Genomic DNA, 22,953 nt, shown 5'->3' with positions numbered 1-22,953 from the left:
CTCTCAATCAAGATAAAATAAAATTGTGCCTCGAAGCCAGGGAACGCACAATCCTTCCGTGACAATCCCCTCTTCTCTGTTGAAGCTTCCTAAAGCTCAGCCACCTTCTTCCTCCCCTTGGCCGGTCAGGCCACTCCCCCTGAAGCTTGGGACTCCAACGGCCTTCCCTCTCCCATGAACTCCCTGCAATTATATTCTAAACTTGGCATATTTTTGCCTTTGTACCTTATTCAAAGGAAAAGTTCAATGGCTTTCATCAAATTTCCAAAGGGGCCTCTGACCCAAAAAAGGGTTAGGAGCCTCTCCTCCGGAGTCTGGAGGATAACAGGAGGGCTGGGTATTGCTGATGATATTATTTAATTCTCTTGATGACAACCAAAAAAAAAAAAGGGAGGGAGGGGATTTTATTGGTGAAGGTTTCCGGTATTCATGAAGCAATCAAAAACATTTTTCATCCACATTATTTTAAGAAGAAGCAAGCTCTACAAATAGTTTACAAAAGGGTGTGGGTGCTAAAAAACAAAAGGGGGTGGGGGGCAACATGGTGCTGGGAAACAAAAGACAGAGAGAGCTATTTCCAAAACCAGACAAAAGGTCATTTCTTCTCTAGTATATTGTTTCTCAGAGCAGTTGGTATTTGATCCGCGTAAAGGGAAAGTCATACCGGGCTTCCATTCAAAGGAGTAAACATTTCAGTAGAAAATGAGAGGAGAAAGCTAAATGGCAAACAGAAAAAAGTAACGGTTTACAGGATTTGGGAGATCTTTTGAGGAGACCCAATAAACCCTCCAAGCTCAGAATTATGTCTCTACTCGCTTCTTTTCCCCCATGGCTGCTGGCTTCTCCCCACACCCCCTCACCCTGAGCGCCAGCAGTGTCTGTTCAAAGGAGGTATTCAGTAAGCATACATGGAACCAAGAAGCAATTGAAACAGCTTTATATAAAATGAAATTACAGGGGCCCCTGAGCGGCTCAGTCAGTTAAGTGTCTGACTCTTGACTTCGGCTCAGATCATGATCTCACGGTTCCTGAGACCAAGCCCCATGTCAGGCTCTATCTGCGCTGACAGCGCAGAGCCTGCTTGCAATTCTCTCTCCCCTCTCTCTCTGCCCCTCTTCTGCTTTCTCTCTCTCTCTCTCAAAATAAATAAACTTTAAATAAAGTACTTACAAGAAATATAGTTAAGTCCTTAAATGAGACTTCTTTGCTAGTAAAAGGTTTGAAATCAAGAATAGCATGATTTTTCTTGATTTGTGGTTAATGGCAAGAAATAATTAGAAAGGCATCAGTCTACCTCTCAAGAAAGTGTCTAATTCTTCATTCTTATGAACTCCTGATTTTCATAAAATTGCTTTCAATCGTTCCTCCTTCATTTCATGCATTATCACCCTTATCATCAAATGCTGTAATATAATCCTGACAATTGTTTAGCATGGTCATCAAATAATAACCACTAAACTAATAAATCTCTAGACTCTAGTTTAAAATCTGAAACAAGGGACAAAGATGAAACAGGTATTTAAAAAATTAAGTTAATTAATATACTACAGATAGAGTAAGTAAAGCCAACCAAAACGGGTAAAAGCTTTCGTTGTGTTTCTGCCTGTTATGCTGTGAAATGAGTGGTCTGTCCTGTGGAATGGGCAATATTTTGCAAACGATCTCAGTACCTCACTTCCAGAAATAATTCTATCTCTGTTACACTCTTCCAGTATAGCTCTTTCTTAAAACATATGGAGTGACTGAAAGACACAGGAAAGCTAATTTACATGATGGGAACTAAGATTGCAATGATATAGGTGTTTCAGTGACCGGCAGTGAATTAAATCATGCTTAGTTAGCCACTGATAACAAAAGAGAAACAACACTTCATGTTTTCTCAGCCTTTCAGGTTTTCAAAGAGACTAGTTTCTGAACATTATCTTTCCAAGTTAACTTTATTATATTATCATATACTTTTATGTCTATGCATATATGTATGCAGAAGTATGAATATATATGTCTATTGCATTCATATGTATGTGCACACATATTATATATGTGTACATTATATGCATGTATATACATATACACATATGCAGTATACATATACATTTTATACACATTATACATAATAGTTTATATACATATTAAGGGGTGCCCTGTAGAAAGTAAAATATGCCAGAGTGAAAAGTTTCAGAGCCTTGGCTCCCAAGCAAATCTTGTGAAGATATGTTCTCTGTGCAAAAGGAGAAACACAGTTAAGATTTATTTTAGTTTTAATTTTAATGATTTATCAGCATTATAGCTATTTTAGAGATAATGAAAAAAAGTGTATAATGACCTAAGATTGGTTGTTTAAAAATAGGTTAGGATCCCTGGCTTCACTATCCTTTACTTCTTTAGTTTAAGTAAAAATGTAAAATTTGGTATATTTAGTTGTTTGGTGTCTAAAAGCACAATGTGCTTGGGAAGGTAAATCTGTAGCTGAAGATGTTTACTAGATTTCCCTTAGCAGCTTTTTGCAGATTATAGATTCCCCTGAAGTAAAAACAATTCCACATATATGGAAACACAGCAAGTCGGTCAAAAGGAGGCCAGTCTTTCCATACTAGTTAGGATCAAATTTGTGTTAACTTCATTTCTGATTTACCATCATCCTGACTCTTGACTTCACCAAAAATCAAAAGAGAGGCAGGGAAGGGGTAAAGGAAGGGAGAGAAATTCTTCTAATTGTTCTCTTCAGACACTGTAATGAGAAATACTCCATTATAAGAGTACAATCAAGGGCACTGGAGGGGCCCAATCGGTTAAGCGTCCGATTCTGGCTCACATCATGATCTCATGGTTCATGGGTTCAAGGACCACATCAGGCTCTCTCCTGTCGGCTCAGAGTCTGCTTTGGAGCCTCTGTCTCCCTCTTTCTCTGCTGCTCTCTCCCACTCATTCTCTCTTCCTTTTTCCCTTCACACTCTCTCAAAAGAAAATAAAAATAAAAAGTAAAGGGCAAGGGAGTAGTAAAAAGCAAATAACACTGTACTGAGAAAACACCAATTTTTAACATCCAATAGCTATGACATAATCAAAACCATCCAAGAAAACAATTTAAAATAAAGCATAAAGGAAGCGAGCTAAAATAACTAAGACACTTCCTAAAAGTACACTAATATTTGCAGTTATTCTAGTTACTTCTACATAGAAAATGTGAGAAACAGACCTGAAGATGACACTAGTTGCTATCAGTGGATGGATGTTATGACTGTAGCTATTTTTGTCTTTTCTTTCCTCTGTTATTTTAAGCATGTCTAGTGCACAATTAGACATATCTTCCAATGGGAAACTGATATGCCCATCAACTTTCTCGGACATATGACCATCAGCCAATATATGCGACTAGTCTGGGGAATGAGCTTTTAGAGGAATAGTCAAATGAAATGGAAGGTCTGACAATTATTATTTTGCCAGACAAAAAGGAATGGCAATTCTTTTTCTTTAAGTTCTTTTCATCTTGGCTAACCTGAGATGTTATTGCAGAACATTTTTGGACTACAGTCAAGATCATTATAACTGGAGGGAATTTTTATTTATTTTTTTTTTATTTTTATTTTTTTTTTTACAAATAGTTTATTGTCAAATTAGTTTCCACATAACACTCAGTGCTCATCCCCACAAGTGTCCTCCATGCCCATCCCCCCCTCCCCCCCACATCCATCCGTCCTCAGTTTTTGTCAGCATTCAAGAGTCTCTCATGGTTTGCCTCTCTCCCTTTCCCCCACCATTTCTGCCCTTCTTCTCCCCCTTGTTCCTCCGTCAAGTTCCCCCTAATCCTCCTCTACGTGCAATCATATGATATTTGTCCTTCTCTGCCGGACTTATTTCGCTCAGCATAACACCCTCAAGGTCCATCCATGTTGCTACACATGGCCAGATTTCATTTTTTCTCATTGCCATGTAGTATTCCATGGTATAGATAAACCACATCTTCTTGATCCATTCATCTGTTGATGGACACTTAGGCTCTTTCCATGTTTTAGCTATTGTGGAGAGTGCTGCTATGAACATTGGGGTCCATGTGCTCCTATGCCTCAGCATTTCTGTATCCCTTGGGTAAATTCCTAGCAGTGCTATTGCTGGGTCATAGGGGAGTTCTATTGTTAAGTTTCCTGAGGAACCTCCACACTGTTTTCCAGAGGGGCTGTACCCGTTTACATTCCCACCAACAGTGTAGGAGGGTGCCCGTTTCTCCACATCCTCGCCAGCATCTAGAGTTCTCTGATTTGCTCATTTTAGCCACTCTGACTGGCTTGAGGTGGTATCTCAGTGTGGTTTTGATTTGTATTTCCCTGATTAGGAGGGATGCTGAGCATCGTTTCATGTGTCTGTTGGCCATCTGGATGTCTGGAGGGAATTTTTAAAAATCATCTAGTACAACCCAGTATTTTAAGTCCTGAAAAAGTCAAAGGTCAGTGGCACCCAAAGTCACACTTAGTGGCAGAGGCAGGACTCAAACCCAGATCTCGTTTTCTTTTTTCAAGTTTATTGGGGGGGGGGGAGAAAGAGAGTTCCAGGCAGGCTCCACATGTCAGTGCAGAGCCCAAGATGGGGCGTGAACCCACAAACCGTGAGCTCAGGACCTGAGCCAAGATCAAGAGTCAGACACTTAATTGACTGAGCCACCCAGGCGCCCCCTTGAAACCAGATCTCTCTGCCTAGTGTTATATTTTACCAAAAAAGCCAAAGGTTAGCAATCTAAGTTCAATGTATTCAGATACAAAATAAAGGTGTATTTCCTACAGCTGCTCTGCGATTCCTCACGAGTCCCCCTCACATTAAAGTAGGAGGAACTAACTTTAGTCTCAGCCATTAAACCAAACCCATTCAATGATTTAAACAACTTAGGTATGTTCAGACTTCCTCTTGCTTCCTGTCTCTGCTCCAATATGGCGTTGAAGCGGGTGTGAGCAGGGAGGGCTTCAATGACTTCCCAGTGAAGAAAGAGGGAAGTCTTAAATCCATGTTCACATCCTCTCTTTCTCTCCTCTAACTCCTTTGGCCATAGTGACATCTCCTTGTTCTCTTGGTCACTGGCATCCACTGAAGACTGTGCGTGGTGACATCATGGTATATTCTTCCCTTGGCTCAGAAAAAGCTTGGTGGTATTGCCTGCCGATCGGTCTCTCCTCACCGGGGTCTTACTACCATCCTCTGCCTGTGGAAGCCACCCCTGGCTCCAAGGACACACTGTTCCTAGAGTGGTAGCTCCCTCCCCAGCAAGTAACCTCAGCATCCCTCTGCAAGGTGCACTGGGACTTCCATCACCTTCCACGCCACAGGAGAGACTGAGACGCTGGGAAACAAAATCCAGGTTCTCTCCGTGCCCACCCCGCTGTGAAGACTCATTGGGTGGGAAGAAGTTGGGAGTATGTCTTTTAAGGTGGTCTTCTCTGCTTCTTTCTCTCCTTCCCTCCGCCTGCTAACCAGGCCCTCCCTCCCCCCATCTTCCCTCCCGGAGACTTCAGCCAGGATGGGCAGCGAGGTCCTGTTTCAGACTCTGATTTTTCTACCTTCTTCCTACACTCTACCATGGCCAAAAGAGGGATGGACAGTCCTCTTCACATGGGACCATAATTTATCCCTTCTCAAAATGGGGTTCACTCTTCACCTTTCTCTGGACCCATAAATGTGAGGTGGTGTGGCAGAACATGATTTATACAAGAGAATGATGAAAAACACCCTGATTTCATATTGCTAAAATAATCGCTTCATCATGGCTGCTGTATGACCCCATAACCACAAAATTGATAGGCTATATATTCAAATGCTCAATTAAAGGACCAATAATCTGATTCTGGCCTGAGGAATAACAACAAACAGCCTATAACCTGGCCACCCAAAGTTCAGAACTCACAGCCTCTACCGTGAGCTGCGGGAATGATCAAAAGGGAGACAGGATTGGGGCGCCTGGGTGGCTTAGTCGGTTAAGCGTCCGACTTTCGCTTAGGTCATGATCTCGCGGTTCGTGGGTTCGAGCCCCGCTTCGGGCTCTGTGCTGGCTGCCAGCTCAGAGCCTGGAGCTTATTTCAGAGTCTGTATCTCCCTCTCTCTCTGACCCTCCCCTGCTCATGCTGTCTCTCTCTCTCTCCTAGAAATAAATAAAAATATTAAAAAAAAAAAAAAAAAAAAAAAAAAAAAAAAAAAAAAAAAAAAAAAAAAAAGGGAGACAGGATGAGCCAGGAGCACACCAAAGAGCCATGATGCCAGGATTCGGAGACCAGATGGAAAGTATATGGGTCATTTCCAGAGGGTGAGGGGTAGAAGGCCAAGCCCCTGTGATGAAAAGCTTGAAAACCCCAGCCTGACGCAGCAAATCAAAACATGTTGGGTTATTTCGCCGTCTCTCACTGCTGACATTTTTGTCCCTTACATCATTTTATCCAGAAGCAAAATACAAAAACAATCTGACTTAAGGGAAATTGCCAGGGTTAGAGTTAACATCTGCACAGCACTCTAAGCTCCCTGGGAGAAATGCGCCACATCAAGTGAATTAATATTTCTCCTTTGAAGTTCTTACTCACATTCATCCCTTCCTACATGTGAAACATAATCTCTCATCAGCCTTGCTGCCTCGAAACCCTGCAAAGGAACACACTGAAGCTTCTCCCTGCTAACTTTCACCTTTCCACCCATGAGACCGTGCTACTTGCGGGAAGGAGACAGCACCACCATAGGATCGGAAGACAGCAGCAAATGGTGAAGAATCAGAAGACGGGAACTAAAAAGCTGCCAAAATTCAGTTCAAAGAAAACGAAAAGTGAAGAGGCACGTATGAAAGCCTTCTCGTCCAAGTTTAGTGGAATACAAGAATTACCAACAGTCACTATCTAGGGGGACAATCTTGGGCTTCAGAAGTCTCACGTTGTCAGATGGGATAAGGGATGAGGAGAGGACCCGGCAAAGAGCAAAAGGAGAGTCCGCTGTCCGCTAAGTTCCAGAAATGGAAACAAGAAAGAAAAAATGATACGCATTTAGAAACAGGGTCCACGGCCAGTCAAGGATGCAGCAGACCAGACTGAGACCCGTGATGCACCTGTCTGCAGAAAAGTACTCAGGCCTCGGACTCCCTGAAAATGTTTTAAAACGTAATTAAAATGCACCCAGCCCTCCCTGCAGGTCTTGCCTGGCTGCCATTTTACCCACGTCTATTAATATTTTATTACCATCCTGTCCCCGACTAAACCACAGATCGCCTGAGGGTAAGGACTTTATCCGGACTCTGCTCACTACAGGGTCCCCAGTGTGGCCTATGATTGGTGCTCAGTGGCCAATGAATTCAGGTCAGATTTATTAGCTGGGTGGGGTCCCTCGGGAGGGGATCTGAAGCCTACAGAAGACGCTATCCAATGACCTCCCAAATAGTCTTTCAATGGCTACTGGGGTTCCCAAGTCAGAGACTCCTTGCTTTGAAGGAAGTCAGTCTTCAGTGACACTCTATCAGCATCACCTGACAGGCGTCTGCTTTAAGCAGTTAGCTAATACCTGACTGGACAGTTAGACGGGAGATAACTGAGAGAAAAACCCTCCAGAAATGCAACTATAGAATGAGAAGGTCCAGAAAGTTGCCAAGGGCAAGCTGGAGCAAGAGAAAGCATGCCACACTACCACCTCCTCGAGCTTCCAGAGGTTTCTATCAAACACGTGTCTTCATCTCCCCCACAAAGACGTTTAACTATTATGTTCCCTGTTTAAAAAAAAATACATTCCCTTCTCACCCTTCCTGCTCTCATATATTGTATTCCCTCTGAACCATGCGCTTTATGCCTCCGCGGAGACATGGAAGATTAAAAAAGAATCAGCACAGATTACAAAATGAAGACTCAAAGGTTCCAGAATGATTTGTATTCTCTCCATAATCATTTTCAATCTTTCATCTTATCGGCACTCGTAAATTACACACACTCCATTTAAGAACACACTGAGCCCCAAATCTCTATTATTTTCAGCATGATTGCAAACAGCTAAGCCAATCACATAAACAACAAAGCAGGGATGCGGCTAACATTTTACGTTGAGCGGTGCTTCTCAGATCTGTGCCCCACAGAAGGCCGGGGTTTCCTAAGACAGTCCCCCGGACCCTGGGAGTGGGGAGATGAGAAGCAGGCAGGCGGCCAGAGAACGGGGTTGGGCCACCTCTCAACATCTGCCACACGCCCTCTACTTCGTTCTCCTTCTACCGGAGCTTCCCCTCTGTGTGCCATTGAACGACCTTTTCCATAGCTTTCAGAAGTCAGCCCCCGAGCTGGGCACTCAGAATGTCCATGCCCTTTCTTCCAGAAAGAGGATGCTACACAGCCTGATAAAAGGTCATGTTTGGTACAACATACAATTAAAATAATCCATCAAGAAAATGTTTATCCTAAGGGGCTTCTCATGTCACTTAAGGTTTTTTGGGTTTTTTTAAGTTTATTTATTTATTTTGAGAAAGAGACAGAGACAGTGTGAGTGGGGGGAGGGGCAGAGAGAGGGGGAGAGAGAGAGTCCCAAGAAGGCTCCACATTGTCAGCACAAGCTCAATGCAAGGCTCAAACTCAAAATCCTGAGATCATGACCTGAACCAGGGCTCAAACTCACAAAATCGGGAGATCATGACACGAACCAGGGCTTGAACTCACAAAATCGGGAGATCATGACCTGAACCGGGGCTCAAACTCACGAAATCGTGAGATCATGACGGGAGCCGAAACCAAGAGTTGGACGCTTAATCGAGTGAGCCACCCAGGCGCCCCTCATGTCACTTAAGTTTTTAAACTTTAGGGATTTCACAACTTCCAAAGAGTTTGTGTTCCAGTTCAGTTTATAAGGTGGGACTTTTCAACCCCCAGCTCACTTTCTATAGGACCAGGATACTGTCCCGTCCGGAGGCTTGCAGCAGTGAAAGCCTGACGCCCCACCGGTGAAGTATAATGTCACTAATACCACTGCAAGTAGAGCCTGACTTGTGCTCCTTGTAGAGGGGGTCAGTGGGGGCCCAGGGGGCGCCGAACCACTGTGTACGCTATTTCTTTGAAGCCATCCATCCTGTGATCTGTGATGAAAAGGGAATTAAGTGATGATGGAAGTCCTTCCTCCACTCTCTCCCCACAAACTCGACTGCCTGTTTCCAGGGCAAGTCCCTGACCCCTGTCCACCACAGTCAGCTGCTACCCAACCAACCCACCAGCGGTGTGCCAGGGGGAGGAGCCTGGAAACCAATGCTGAAAAACTAACCAGCTCTGAAAAACTAACTCATGGTCTGCTAGTTTATTCTCCAATATTTCTCATCACTTTATTATGACAATCAGGCACCTAATATGAATCTCAAAAACAAAAACAAAAACAAAAAAGCTTAAGAGGGTTTAAACTCGGGGAAAAAAACAGATGTTGGCAGTGTCTACAACCCTCTCAGAAAGGAAGAACAAAAAAGATAAAGGAAGAAAAGGGAGAAGATCACAATGTGTCTCTATAAATAACTGCTTAGGTTCAACCAAAATCTCGTTTTTGTTTTTCCTCCATTTGGCTCATTTGGTAAGCTAATGAGCTGAAACAAAAGAACTAGTTTTAACCACACAATGTGCAAAGAGGATTTCAGAATCTCCAAACTTGGGAGTTAGGAGCAGACTTGACTCATTTAGTATCGCAAATTATTATAAACAATAAAATCCTAATAATAGTCCATTTTCCACCAAATCGGTTGAGCTGTTCAGAATTCCTGATGTCCACACGCTAAGGTAATGCCCCGCCGCAGAAGCAAGCTATTTAATACGCTGAAATTAAATCCATTGCCATGCATGAGTGTTACCATGTGGTAGACCCCTTGCTATGCCTTTACAAAAGCAGAAATGCTCTTACAGAAGTATTTTCATTTGTCACCCAGAAAAATATGGCTGCTAATAACGAGGAGGAGGAGGACTTCTTCCTTGGTGTGACTTTTGCACTTTATGCAAAAAAGTACCTTTGCATAAGCCACGTGACCATGTTGTACTGCGACTATTTGCTTGCAGATCTCCTTTCCGAGCGCCCCCTGAGTCAAAGGACCAGAGCCCCAGTTAAGGGTGTGGATAATGGGGGTTCACAAAATGTAGGTTCTGTTCCAAGTTCCACTCCTTACTAAGTTTGCAAGGACAAGTTATCTAAGTCTTGAAAGGTGGAGCGCTTCATCTAAATAGGGATAATAATCATAAATACCTGTCCCATGGGGCTGTTTGAGATTAAATGGAACAATACATGTAAAGTTCTGTGCCCAGAATCTAGCCTTCAAATGATGATGACGGCTTTCAAATACCCAGTGCCCCGCACAGTTCATTGCAATAGTACCTAGTCAGTACGTGTTTCTTGAATTGAGTTGATTTCCCCCAAACTAGCTGTCTGACGAAGTCCAACGTTTCTCCCCAGAGATGGCACTGGAACAAAACCTTAAAGAAAAGCTGACGCCTTCACCGACCCACTGCTTCAAGACCCCACGGTGCTTTGCGCATTCCTCTATCAGCCCCATGCCACCACTCTATCGGTACCTTCTGAAGTTTGCAGCCTTTCGTAAAACAGTGAGCTCCTTTTTCTCCTTGCCTTTCCAGAACCAGGCACGCGACAGGAAAACCCGAAATGCTTGTTCCTGGGCCCAGCTCAAGGCACCTATCACCACTAATTGAACCCACAGGGAGCAGGGTGCCTTCCAAGGAAGGAGACAAGAGTTTATATCCGATCCTTTCTCAATCTTCAGGGCTCCACTCAAATCCCACCTCTGGCAGGAATGAGACACTGGTCCAATTTGTACTCCTCCCTCCCTTTCGGAATCCTTACTGTAAATTAAAGATAGATGTTCTGGCAGGGGTGGGGGTGGGGGATGTTAGTCTTGCTTCCTCACATACCCTGTGAGCTCTGCGAAGGGAAGATGAACTAATTATGAATTCTTCTCCACAGAACAAGGACATGTAATAGGCAAGAAACAAATATTTGATTGCTTGATTTAGTTCTGTTTTCCAATGTGCTCGAAGTACTTCTCCAGAATTATCTAATTAATCCTAACTTGATGAGAAGAAAGGCATATTGGATCTGCACAGCCCGGAGCCAAGCCCTGGCACCCTCCACAGTGTGAACGAGCCGGGGTGTTCTTGCCGGCTCGTCAACACCGCCTCTCTTTGGCCAGCGCTCAATTTTTTGAACTAATGGCTTAGCACACAGGAATTAGCATTTTACAGAACCAAAAACGAACTGCCAACCAAGTCTTCCTGGTGCTGTTAACCGACAGCAAACTCTACTTTCGGTTCTATCTCCCCCAACTAACTGGACTGAGAAGTGGTCCCAAGACCCACAGAAGGAGCGTGGAGGGAATCACATAAACTTGCACAGAGATAATTAGACCCACGAAAACCCAGAGCTGACTCCTCTCACTTAGAATGGCCACGACTGACATTTCCAAAGCACGTAAGCCAGGTACCTCTTTACTTTGCAAATTCTGCAATTCTTCTTTTGTGCATATCGAGGATTTTCGGGGACCATGGTAAAAACAATAAGCCTTCATGGTCATATAATCTGTTAGCTTTCAAAATGCTCTCATTTGGGCACCTGGGTGGCTCAGTTGTTAAGCATTCGACTTCGGCTCAGGTCATGATCTCACAGTTCGTGAGTTCGAGCCCAGCGTCGGGCTCTGTGCTGACAGCTCAGAGCCTGGAGCCGGTTTCAGATTCTGTGTCTCCGTCTCTCTCTGTCCCTCCCCCGCTGGTACTCTGTCTCTCTTTCTCAAAATTAAATAAGCATTAAAAAAAATAAAAAACAAACAAAATGCTTTCACACCTCACGACCTATCTGATCCCCACGGCCATCCATGACAGGTAGACAGGATAAGATAGATGGATAGACAGTCTCGCTTTACAGAGTGGAATCTGTAAAGGAATCGAGTGGCTGGCCCACGTCCCAACCAATGGACAGCAACAGGGAGGGGCCAGACTCAGCCTTCCCTCCCCCGCTCCTTGGGGTCATCTGGCTGCATGGTTGACCAAAGGGCTCCACTGCAATTGTTTGCCATCTTCCCACCGTGTGGCAGGCAGGATAACTCCGAAAGAGAGCTTCCTGTGTTTCCTAAGAGATCGGGTGTCCCTGCAGAAAATACCGCATTTAAATCCCAGTCTTCACCAGTGTGTCTCACCATATTGAAGGCAAGTCTGCATCCAAAATGGTTGAGTGGGAGCCAACTGTGGTGTTCTACTCTCTGTTCATGCTGTCAGTGTGACATATGAAAGAAATAGGAATAACGTGACAGGATGAAAACAAAGCTAGTGGCTGGTGTGAGATACACAGACAGGGTGTTAGCCCCACACGCACTGCAACTGGGTCAAGTTAACACCTCTTCTTTCCCCTACATATGCGGTGTGGAAAAGCTATTTATAAAATGTTTTTAAATATTTAGGACCAAATAAATCAATATTGTTGGGAAACACTTACTCTGACCAGAACTCATTTAGTTGCCCGAGTCCCGTGTGAATAACAGAACCGGGAACGTCAGGGGGATCCAAGACCGGGAAGAAAAGAGATGTTTCCAGCACTTTCGCCGGAAATGCCTTCCCGGACCTGCCTTCGGTCTCCATCCACACTGGCCGGTGACCGGGCGTGAACAGAACAATGATGAAATCTCAGAAGAGTGGCCTTGGGACTAATGTTTAGTACCGAGGTAACAAAAATAGGCTTTCGAGAAGTTACCTGACTTTGCAATTCACTTTGCTGTTTCAGGCGAAGATTTTCAGGTGTATCTGCCACTGTGGTGAAGGACTGCTTTGGGTAGTGCCTGTGGAGAAATTTTTCAAGAGAACATAATTAAAATATTACATTGCAAAGCAATGCTTTAACATCAGTTGCTTTATCCTTCCCTCCCATTAAGTGGAAAGAGGTGCCTCTGTCCCCTCGGCTGAGGCCATCTCTGTATCATTATTCTGGGTCCCAACATCTCCATCACCAGCTACCCACCATGCCCTGAAATCTCAGTCTCAGCTTCTCTACTCTGTCAGCTGCTTCCCATATGCTCAAGGCTCTTCTACCTTTTATTACCTCTCCCTCCAACCACACACTAGTCTAGCCTGTGGAGCCAGACTCTTGTTTCTCCTTCAGCCAAACTTCCTTACAAAGAGGCCTCAACTCACTGTCCCTGCTTATCTCCTCTCCAACTCTCGCCTCAGCACCATGCATTCTGGCTTCTACCTCCTGCTTCCAGAAGTTTCTCTGGTCAAAGTCAGAAGGACTTCCTGGGGACACATGCAACAGCCATCTTTCTGTCTTCCTCTTGGTTGACTGCTGCTCCATCTGGAAAGGTCCTCCCTCTTGGTTTCTCTGTCACCTCACACTACACTGCTGGACTGGCTTCTCCCCCTCCGGCTGTCCCTTCTCTGTCTCCTTTGCGTTCCTCTCTGTTTGCCCTTCCCCCTTTGGGGTTCTAACATGGGCTTCTTCTCTTTTCAGAGTGATCTACATCTGGGTGATCACCTGGGTGAGTTCAGTGACTCTCACCACTGTGGGTAATCTCTACACATATGCCGATTACTCCCAAATCTAGTTCCCTCCTAGATCTCAGATACCCTGGCATTTCCTCTTGTGTATGCTCCACACCCACCATAAACTCAACCAGTCTGAAACCCAGCTGTCCAACACCCCACCCCAACCCACCCCAAGACAAGCACGCCCCTCTTATTAACTCTTTCATTTATAAGTGCCCTGTTGACCAACCCAGAAGCCAGGGGATAATCTTGCCTCCTCACACAGTCAATCACTCAATCACCAAGTCTATTGATTCTGTCTCCTAAATATGCCCTGGATAGATTTACATCTTTCCATCTCCACTGCATTTTTCATGATAGGCCACGTTGTCCTTTTGGGTAACTAGAATGTCTGCCAGTCTTGCCCTTCTGATCCAGGATGCCAAAGCCAACATTCGAAAATGCCCATCTGATTCCATCGCTCCTCTAAGTAAAACCATTCATGTCTTCCCATTGACCTGAGAATACAGTCCAGTCTCCTGTCCTCCGAGGTTCCATGATCACCCTCTGAAGCCTTCCTGCTCCCTCGCCATGCTCCACCCACAGAGCTCACCCTTCCCTCCACCTCTTCCCCTACCCGCTGCTCTCCTGGCCCAGAACATTCATCCCTCCTCACACCCTGCTGCTCTGGCTGACTCCTCTTTATCGCCTAGGTCTTGTCTTAGAAGCTTTTTTTCCAGGCACTACTTCCCGCCTCCCAGGGGTCCTTCCCATTCTCATCCTTATCACGTTCATCCGCACGCACCTATTGACATGTCTCTGTCTCACAGTATAAGCAAAGTTCTACGGTAGCAAGAACAGGCCACCTTGTCCCTTGTCAGAGCACATTCAGCACCTACCAGTGTCTGGCTCATAATATGACTACAGTAATATGTGTAAATATTTGTGGAAAGAAGAAGGGAAGAAAGGTAGGAGAGAGGCGGAGATAACAATCAGCCTTATGGCCCAAGTATATGATCAAGCTATAGGAGAGCTTCACCATGTTAGGTAATAGATAGTCACATACATGCAAACACACAGCCCTCCTAGTGGTGAAGGGAGGGCATCTGCTCCCCTGTGCGGGTAAGGCTACAGATACCGATTCATGGCTGCCTCCTCCCCACACTTGGCTGGCACGGAGGGTGTATGGCTAGCTGCTGTGACTCTACCACCACAAAAGCTACGGTGCTCAGAGCTGTCCCTCAAAGAGCCCCTTCCCTGGCCCCTCTCATGAGTGGTGTCCACCCTGCGTCTCTTCCGGTGGTTTCTCGGAAGTCCTCTCCACCTCGCTATTTTGAACTCTACTCTCCTTGTAGAGGGTTCTTTCCAGCATCCCGTTGCTGACAGGAAGGCAGATGGAATCATCTCTTGTCAGTGCAAATAAACTCTGTGTGTCCTACCAAAAACACTAGCACTTCTGAAACGAGGATTACAAATATTCTGTAGCCCTGTGGAGTCAAACTCATGGCAGGAAAATATACATCATTGCCTCATTTTTCCAGGATTCTTCAGGAACTAAATGTTCCATAGAAGTATAGATTCAATTAAAATACAGTTAAAACCCCATGACTGTTGCATGCATTTGAACTACTTTAATTAACATCCTTCGAAAACCTTCACGTAATTTTCCTGCCTTCTTAGAGCATATACAGACCTCATTTAAATTGTGTGATGATAACTTAGGGTCACCTAATAGATATCAACAGAGCACGACGTAAAGCACTAGTGCTTTCAAAGCCTACCAAGGTTGGGGTGGCCTAAATCATAGGAAACCATGGTGCGTGAATGACTTCTGGACCGTCAAAAGATCACTTCTCCCACACAGCCCTCAGGCTCGCATGGTCTCCTTCCCTTCTGGTTTCCAACTTCTAATTCAGACCAAGAGCCTAGACAGTCACGTTTGTTTAAGATGTTCATCAAAACAAGACTATTAGGGCGCCTGGGTGGCTCATTTGGTTAAGGGTCTGACTCTTGATTTCAGCTCAGGTCATGATCCCAGGGTCGTGAGTTCGAGCCCTGCAATAGCTCTGTGCAGACAGCATGGAGCCTACTTGGGATTCTCTCTCTCCCCCTCTCGCTCTGCCCCTCCCTCACTTGCTCTCTCTCTCTCTCTCTCAAAACAAATAAATAAAGTTTAAAAAATAAAGAGTATTTTTTTTTCAAGGGAAGAGGCCATAGCCCAGAAGGTTCGTCCCTCTCTGCACCCTGGAGTCACTGCTTTTGTGTCATCTGCACCCCTGAGGGCTACTTCTGAACAGTGCTTACAAGGGAAGCTGGATGGACGGTTTTGGTATGTTCTGAAATATCTGTACTTCAGTCTCGGACAGCTGAACTTCACTGGACTTCCAAACGTAGCAGCTATGCCTTGATATAATTTAAAGCTAAAATAACAATTTAGCACATGTGCTTTTTTTTTTTCCCGAAATACATGCTATGAAATAAAATTTCACAGAGATTTCCGGGGATTCCACAGTGTCTAATTCAAAACTTTACATATCGCTTTTAACTACTTTAAAAACTGTCATGAAAATCTACCCTCAAATGTGTCGCAGGCAGTTTAGCCAATTGAGACCCTGCTGGTCTAACGGACCAGTTAACTCCATTTGGGGGCAGACCCTGCGGGATAACCTGCTCCTGCCTATTTATGTTTAATTAAAAATCAAACAGGGGCTCCCGGGAGGCTCAGTGGGTGAAGCGTCTGACTCTTGGTTTTGGCCCAGGCCACGATCTCTAGGTTCGTGAGTTCGAGCCTTGCGTGTTTGGGATTCTGTCCCCTCTCTCTCTCCGGCCCTTCCCTCACTTCAGTCTCTCAAAATAACTAAATAAACATTTTTTTAAAAATCAGATAGAATCTTTTAAGTAAACATACTTTTAAAACTAAGCAGAATTTTAAATTAAACAGCAACCTGAGGTGGAGAGTGAACTGTTCAGGGGGGCAGAGGGCAGCTGTGTAACCTGTCACTGCTGCTCTGTGTGCATATGCATCTCCTCCATACCCGGCAAAAACGATTTCTATTTGGATACTAACGAAACCTCACTGGCCATACATACCTCTCATTCGGAGGTATCATTTCCAAAAACAATCTAATTATTCTCTACCATCTGACTTAACAATGAGAAGAGGCAACAGATCTGAGCTTTAAAGTACATGCATCTAGAGGTGCCTGGGTGGCTCAGTTGGTTGAGCGTTCAACTTCAGCTCAGGCCATGATCTCGCGGATCGCGGGTTCAGGCCCCGTCTCGGGCTCTGTGCCAACAGCTCGGAGCCTGGAGCCTGCTTCAGATTCTGTGTCTCCTTCTCTCTCTGTCCCTCCCCCATTCGTGCTCTGTCTCTCTCTTTCTCAAAAAAAAGAAATAAAAATGAATAAACATTAAAGAAAATTTAAGCACATGCACATAAATAAAAACAACACTTTTATAAGTCTGACTCCGGCATCCCATCCTGAGTTTCATCTGGTCAAGGGTTACAACAGGGTAAAAGAATACTGAAAAGTTTCTGCTGTGTTGCCACAGGGTGGCCAAAGCAGCAACCCTAACGTGCCGTGTGATGACAGTGAGGGCTGTAAACATGTGGCCATGCCCTGCATTTCCAGTCCCCAGAGGTAATGGTTCTGTACCGGTGGGTTCATGTGTATACTCCATAACGTTGCCTAAAGATGCAATGGGAAGAAATTATCTAAATTCCCTAATGGGAAGAAATTATCTAAACTTTGACCTGGGAGAAAAAATTTAATGTATAGTTAATAACCAAAATAAAAAATGCTGGGAGAAGAAAGGAATGTCTGTCTGAAACTCCTAGGGATCATGAGTAATAGACTGGACTTCTCAACACAATGTCTACGTAGGAACGTCCATCTTCACTAATCCAATGATATTCCGCTCTGCTCGGAAGTCATAATCTCAACTCTTGCCTACCCACCACCACACCCATGGGGGGCTAAAAACAGATGCAGCCATAAATTGAGGGCCCAGTGGTCCCTCATGGGATCACAGGAACAGGGAAGCAAAGCGTTCGCAAATTAATTTATGGTACCGTACAGTTATTTCTAGCTCTTTCCAAATACTGTGTTTAAATGGTGATAGAAAGTCTTCCAAAAATAAATGTTTTGAATGGAAATCTTAATGAAAGCAGATTTGTTCACCAGGCACTCCAAGAGAACATTTTCTCCGTGTCCCTGTTACAGGTCAGTATACAAGATAGAAGGCATGAGAAATGGATGTTCAAAGAGAACCAGGAAAAAAGTAAATAAATAAATAAATAAATAGTAATAATAATAATAATAATAATAATAACAAAAAAGGGTGGATGAATTGGGCATATAAATAAACTTCCTGGAAAATGAGATGTAATCGTGGAAATACGGTATATAATAAATGGAGAGCCTATGGAAAGATATGGAGACTACTGTGGATGTTTAAGCATCATAAATAGAAGTCTCTTCGCTGAAGTACAAGAACTGGATGAAATCTATGTATCAAACTAGGCTGCCAGCTGCAACAGACCCAGATTCCCATGAAATGCTATCATCAAAATAAAAAGAGAGAGAATCAAGATAATAACAGAAGGCAACATCTGAAACAGCAACGTTAAGTTACAGAAAGAAGACGTCCAATTTTTTTATCTCGGAGACATTTAGCTGATTCAAACAGAGGAAAAGTTATATGCAAACCACTGAGCTGGTCAGAGTGAGAAAAGCAGTGTAAGCAAATCGCAACCTCCACGGACACAGTTAGAAGAAAGAACACTCTGGAGTATGCAAGCATCCAGAACCTCACTTTTTACCCAGTGCCCAGTGGCCACGAGAGCACTGAAGCCAAATTTCCTGAGTCTGGACCTGGATCTTCTACCTACTAGCTGTGCGCCTTTGGGCAGGTTTCTTAACCTCTCTGGCCTCAATTTCCTCATCTGTAAAACCAGCACAATGATGGCATTTTTTGAGCTCATTCCAAAATCAGCACCTGTAAAGCAGGTGTCTCAAACAATGTTTAGCTCATAGTAAGCACTCAATAAAATAGCTATTATTAACAATAATATTATTACTACTCATACTGCTAGTGGTAGCACTTTCTCTTTGCTCTGCACTGCAAAGTGACTTAACATCAGGACCTCATCAGCGAGGATAAGATACTCCTGGCCCTCTCTTGAGGCTGTACCGAGAACTACACAAAAGACCTTTGTATATGTAAAATATTATAAATGTGAGATATCAGCAAGCCACTTAGACATATAAAGTCAAGGTCTTTATGAATTTGCTTATTGTAAATTGTGCGTTAACATGGTGGTTCTCGCACAGGGGTTTAGGGCAGGTGGTGGGGTGGCGGGTACTCTCGGCATCTAGTGAGTAGGGGTGCTGGGAAACATTCCACGACGCACAGAACAGCACGCGCACCCCAACCAAGATGTATCCTGTCCACAAGCCAATACTGCTGGGTGTAGATATAAATAATAGATATAAATCTCTAACATTATAGGAGGCCACGAATATTAAAACTGCCGGCTCTTTCTAACCGATCTCTTATCTTTGTTTTCATTCTCATCTGCCTGACAAAGCCAAACACACCCACCCACTCCCACTTCCCCCAAATCCTCGGCTGCGGGTCAACTGCTACTGTTTGAGCCTTCTCCCTCATGAGCCCGAATTCTTCCCTCTGAACCTTTTTGTTTACTTGACCACTTGTTAAAGTGCCACTCAAACTAGAAAGCGTGAGAGCAGAACTCAGGTGTCAAAATAATGTTATTACATCACCATTTCCGTATGGGTCCTGTGCAGAAATGAGTTACCGCATCAGGCCTGAGCGCTTTATTTGTAAGGCTGGCTTATAAGGTTGGTCCTTGGCCAGTTTCTAAGAACTTGGATTCGGGGAGGGTTCCCGCCACCATTACTTGATAACTCTGTGCCTAAGCTGTTTGTTCGAACAGTACGGCTTATGCCAAACAATATGGCTTCCTTTCCTCCTGGGAGCCTGGCGTTTGCGTACCTACTAGACAAAAGGTGCTTCTGTGAACAGCCGCCGGGCAAAGCCCTAGGAATGGAGTCTCCAATGAACCTTGTTGGTTGGCAACATTGGACACATGTCGCTATAAAGTGTTGGTAGGGGAATTAAGTGCATCCTGTGTGACTCTTCTGGGAGAGGACTCTGGCAGCTTGCTTCTGGTGGCCTCTGGCCTTGGCACCAGACAGCTCTTCCCTTGGCTAGTTTTGCTTTGTATCTTTTCACTGCAATAAACCATAGCCACGCATCTAACTCTATGCTTAGTCCTAAGAGACCTGTTGAAGAATCATCAAACCTGGGGGTGTTCTCAGGGATCCCCAACATAAGACTCTCTGTTCCAGACAACACATCATTCATGAAAGAAAAATTATATTAGTATTTTTAATATCTTATCAACTTTAAGAAAAGGCAATTTTATTTGGGATGGTGAGGAAATGATAGAAAATTTAAACATAATTTTGAGTATTTCTCCCAAATCTAAACAACTTCATTGTTTCATATCATTCAAAATTATCTTTAAAGAATAAAAAATAAAACATTTAAAAATAAACCCGACAGAGATCATCTTCTGTGAATTTATTTATAAAGGATGCACTTCAGCAAGAGAGAAAATAGCTCCAGAAGAACAAGCTGAAATGCAAAAGGGAACAGTAAGCAGATAAACTGGTAAGCACACATGTACATGTACACATGCACGCATGTGCACACATGCCCTCACACACATACACAAAGCATTGTGTGGAATAATAACAGTGTCTATTATTTGGAGAGTTTTTTTTTTTTAAAGAAATAGCTAAAATACCGGACAATCAGATTGAGAAAGTAGTATGAGAATTCAAGTATTCTAAGGTCCTTCCATTCTTCATGAGAAACGTTAGGATCTTACTGAATTTTAAGCTGTCCTTAAGCAAATGTAATAATATTTTAAAGGTAATCACAAAGAATGAAAAATGGTACAGGAAGCCAAGTCTTATAGAAAGGGGAAATCAAGCTTTTAAACAGTAGCTAAATGCTAACTCAATAAAATAAAAAAGAAAGAAAAAGTGAAAGAAGGACAGAATAAGCAAGATAAATACACATTTAACCATTGGGACAAACAATACAATAATCACAAAACTATAAACAGGTTAAAATCACCAGCTAAAAGACCAATAGAGTCCAATTTTTAGCCTTATTATAAAAGAGCCATATCAGTCTGAGACAAAATGCACTTTAAAAGTAAAGGCATGGGGCGCCTGGGTGGCTTAGTCGGTTAAGCGTCTGACTTCGGCTCAGGTTATGATCTCACAGTTCGTGGGTTTGAGTCCTGCATCGGGCTCTGTGCTGACAGCTAGCTCAGAGCCTGGAGCCTGTTTCAGATTCTGTGTCTCCCTCTCTCTCTGTCCCTCCCCCACTCATGCTCTGTCTCTCTCTGTCCCAAAAATAATCAACTATTAAAAAAAATTTTCTTAAATAAAAGTAAAGGCATTATTGGGGTGCCTGTGTGGCTCAGTTGGTTAAGCGTCTGACTCTTGATATCAGCTCAGGTTGTGATCTCACAGTCCTGAGATCAAGCCCCAAGCCTGACTCTGCACTGAGGGTGGAGCCTGCTTAGGATTCTCTCTCTCCCCCTGCCCATCCCCCACTCACACACACTCTCTCTCTTAATAAAGAAATAAACACTATATCAATAAAGAAATAAATAAGGGCGTTATTAAGACTGGAAACACTATAGTGATAAAGGTTCAATGCACGAAAACAGTATCATCCTAAATATAAATGTGCCCAATATTGGTCTCAATCAGTTGTTTAAAATATGTGTGTGCACATGTATATTTAGAGAGAAAGGGGGAGCGGAGCTCACCTGCACATGCATGCAAAACTGATAGGGAAAAACTGGCACACCCACCAACATGGTGAGAGATTTTGGCATCCCTCTCCCAATTATTTCTAGGTCAAGCAAGGAGACACAAAATCAGCAAATACACTGAATATGTGGAATATGGAATTCATGACAATGATATTGGTGATGCCTCCACGCAGGGATGTATTCAGCCTACTTAACAACCAGTACCTCGTAAGCACTCATCAATCAAAAAAGTCTCAGAGCACACTCAGCCAGGAGCTGCTGGCAGGACTCACCAGCACGTACTGACGGCCGCCGGCCTGCCCCCGAGCACTCCCGTGTGCAGGAAAACACGGATACCAACGTGTGCCACAGGGAGGGAGCAGAATCATGAAAGGAAAGCAAAGCTCTCTCTGTTGGGATACTGACTCTTTAACATGGACTCCTACTCCCTTGGACAACATTTCCCTGAGGATGCTTGCAGTTGAGCCCAGGTGTAGTGAGAAAAGGTAACGGCATGAAACTGGGAGCAGAAAGGTAAGCTGAAGACAGGGAGTGGGGGGAAAGGAGAGAAGACTGTACCCCAGACCAAGATCAACCATCACATGCTAAATCAGAGAAACAAGTGCTAACCACCTTCAGGAAGAAAAAGCATGGAGCGCCAGGGTCCCAAAGAGCTTCGTGATCTGCCCAGACAGGATTCTAATGGCGAAGCACCAACAGGAGGAAGCACATGGGGACACGCGCACCAGACCCAGCTGAGAAGACTGGACCAGAGCACACCGACTCTTGAAGGGGCAGGGGACCCCAGGAATGGATGAGACGGAGAGGCTACGGACTGAAATAGGAACTGGTACATTTACCTCTAAGTTGCGCAGCGTTCTCCCGAAAGCTAAAATGTGAACAGATTTGTTTAAGGAAGGCCTCCTCCAATGCCTAGAAAATTGGAAATGAAGCCAGCACCAGGCTGCCGTGGCAAGAAAGGGAAACAGCAGTGCACTCTCCTTTGTAAATGCTTTTGCTGCCTGAGCGCACTTTGCCAGACACATCAGAGACTTTCCTGGACCATCTTCTTTCCCAGCTAGAGCCCAACTCTCAGAAAACCCGGACACCCAAAGCCCAAGGGCTGGGCTCCTTCACTCCATTCTCCAAGGCCAAGCGTGTGTGAGCTCATGCTCCTAGTCCTCGGGTAGATTTCATTCCCCAGCGAGTATCCTCAAATTCACAGTCACTGCATTGGAAAGATTTTGTTGGCTAGTTTACGAGCCATAAGGGAAAATAGTACATGAGAGGAGAAAACCTGCAAGTTCTTCCCTTGAAAAACCTTCCTAGGAAATTCCATAACTGTTAATAATTCTCAAAAATAACCCTACTGGGGTTATCTTTTCCGGTGTGTAAAATCGTATAGATAAAAAAATTCGCATATCAAACGTTTTAAGACTCTGATGATAAGATGAGGAAATCAACATTTTTACATTATTTCTACTGATATTCCAGATTGAGGACTGCCCGAGGAATCACCGGTTAATGGGTAGAGGCACTTTAAGATATCTTTTTTACATGCTGGGGTCCATCTGGGCATTTCTGACCTACTAGAACCGCTTAATTAAAAATATGTTG

At 44.0% G+C, this 22,953-nt stretch overlaps 1 protein-coding gene across 1 annotated transcript in view; it reads right to left on the bottom strand.

Moving 5' to 3' along the window:
• The window catches only part of NEBL (nebulette), a 370,210-nt gene that overhangs the window by 226,282 nt on the left and 120,975 nt on the right, over positions 1-22,953 (bottom strand). The window contains exon 3 of the mRNA XM_039233071.1: positions 12,709-12,793. Within this exon, the coding sequence (XP_039089002.1) occupies positions 12,709-12,793 (85 nt within the window). The remainder of the gene's footprint in view (positions 1-12,708; positions 12,794-22,953) is intronic.

The sequence above is a fragment of the Hyaena hyaena genome, unplaced genomic scaffold (genome assembly GCF_003009895.1).
Source record: "Hyaena hyaena isolate Hyena2069 unplaced genomic scaffold, ASM300989v1 scaffold_72, whole genome shotgun sequence".
Classification (NCBI taxonomy): Eukaryota; Metazoa; Chordata; class Mammalia; order Carnivora; family Hyaenidae; genus Hyaena; species Hyaena hyaena.
The sequence above is the reverse complement of the archived record's forward strand: the minus strand, read 5'-3'. Positions and strand labels throughout refer to the sequence as shown.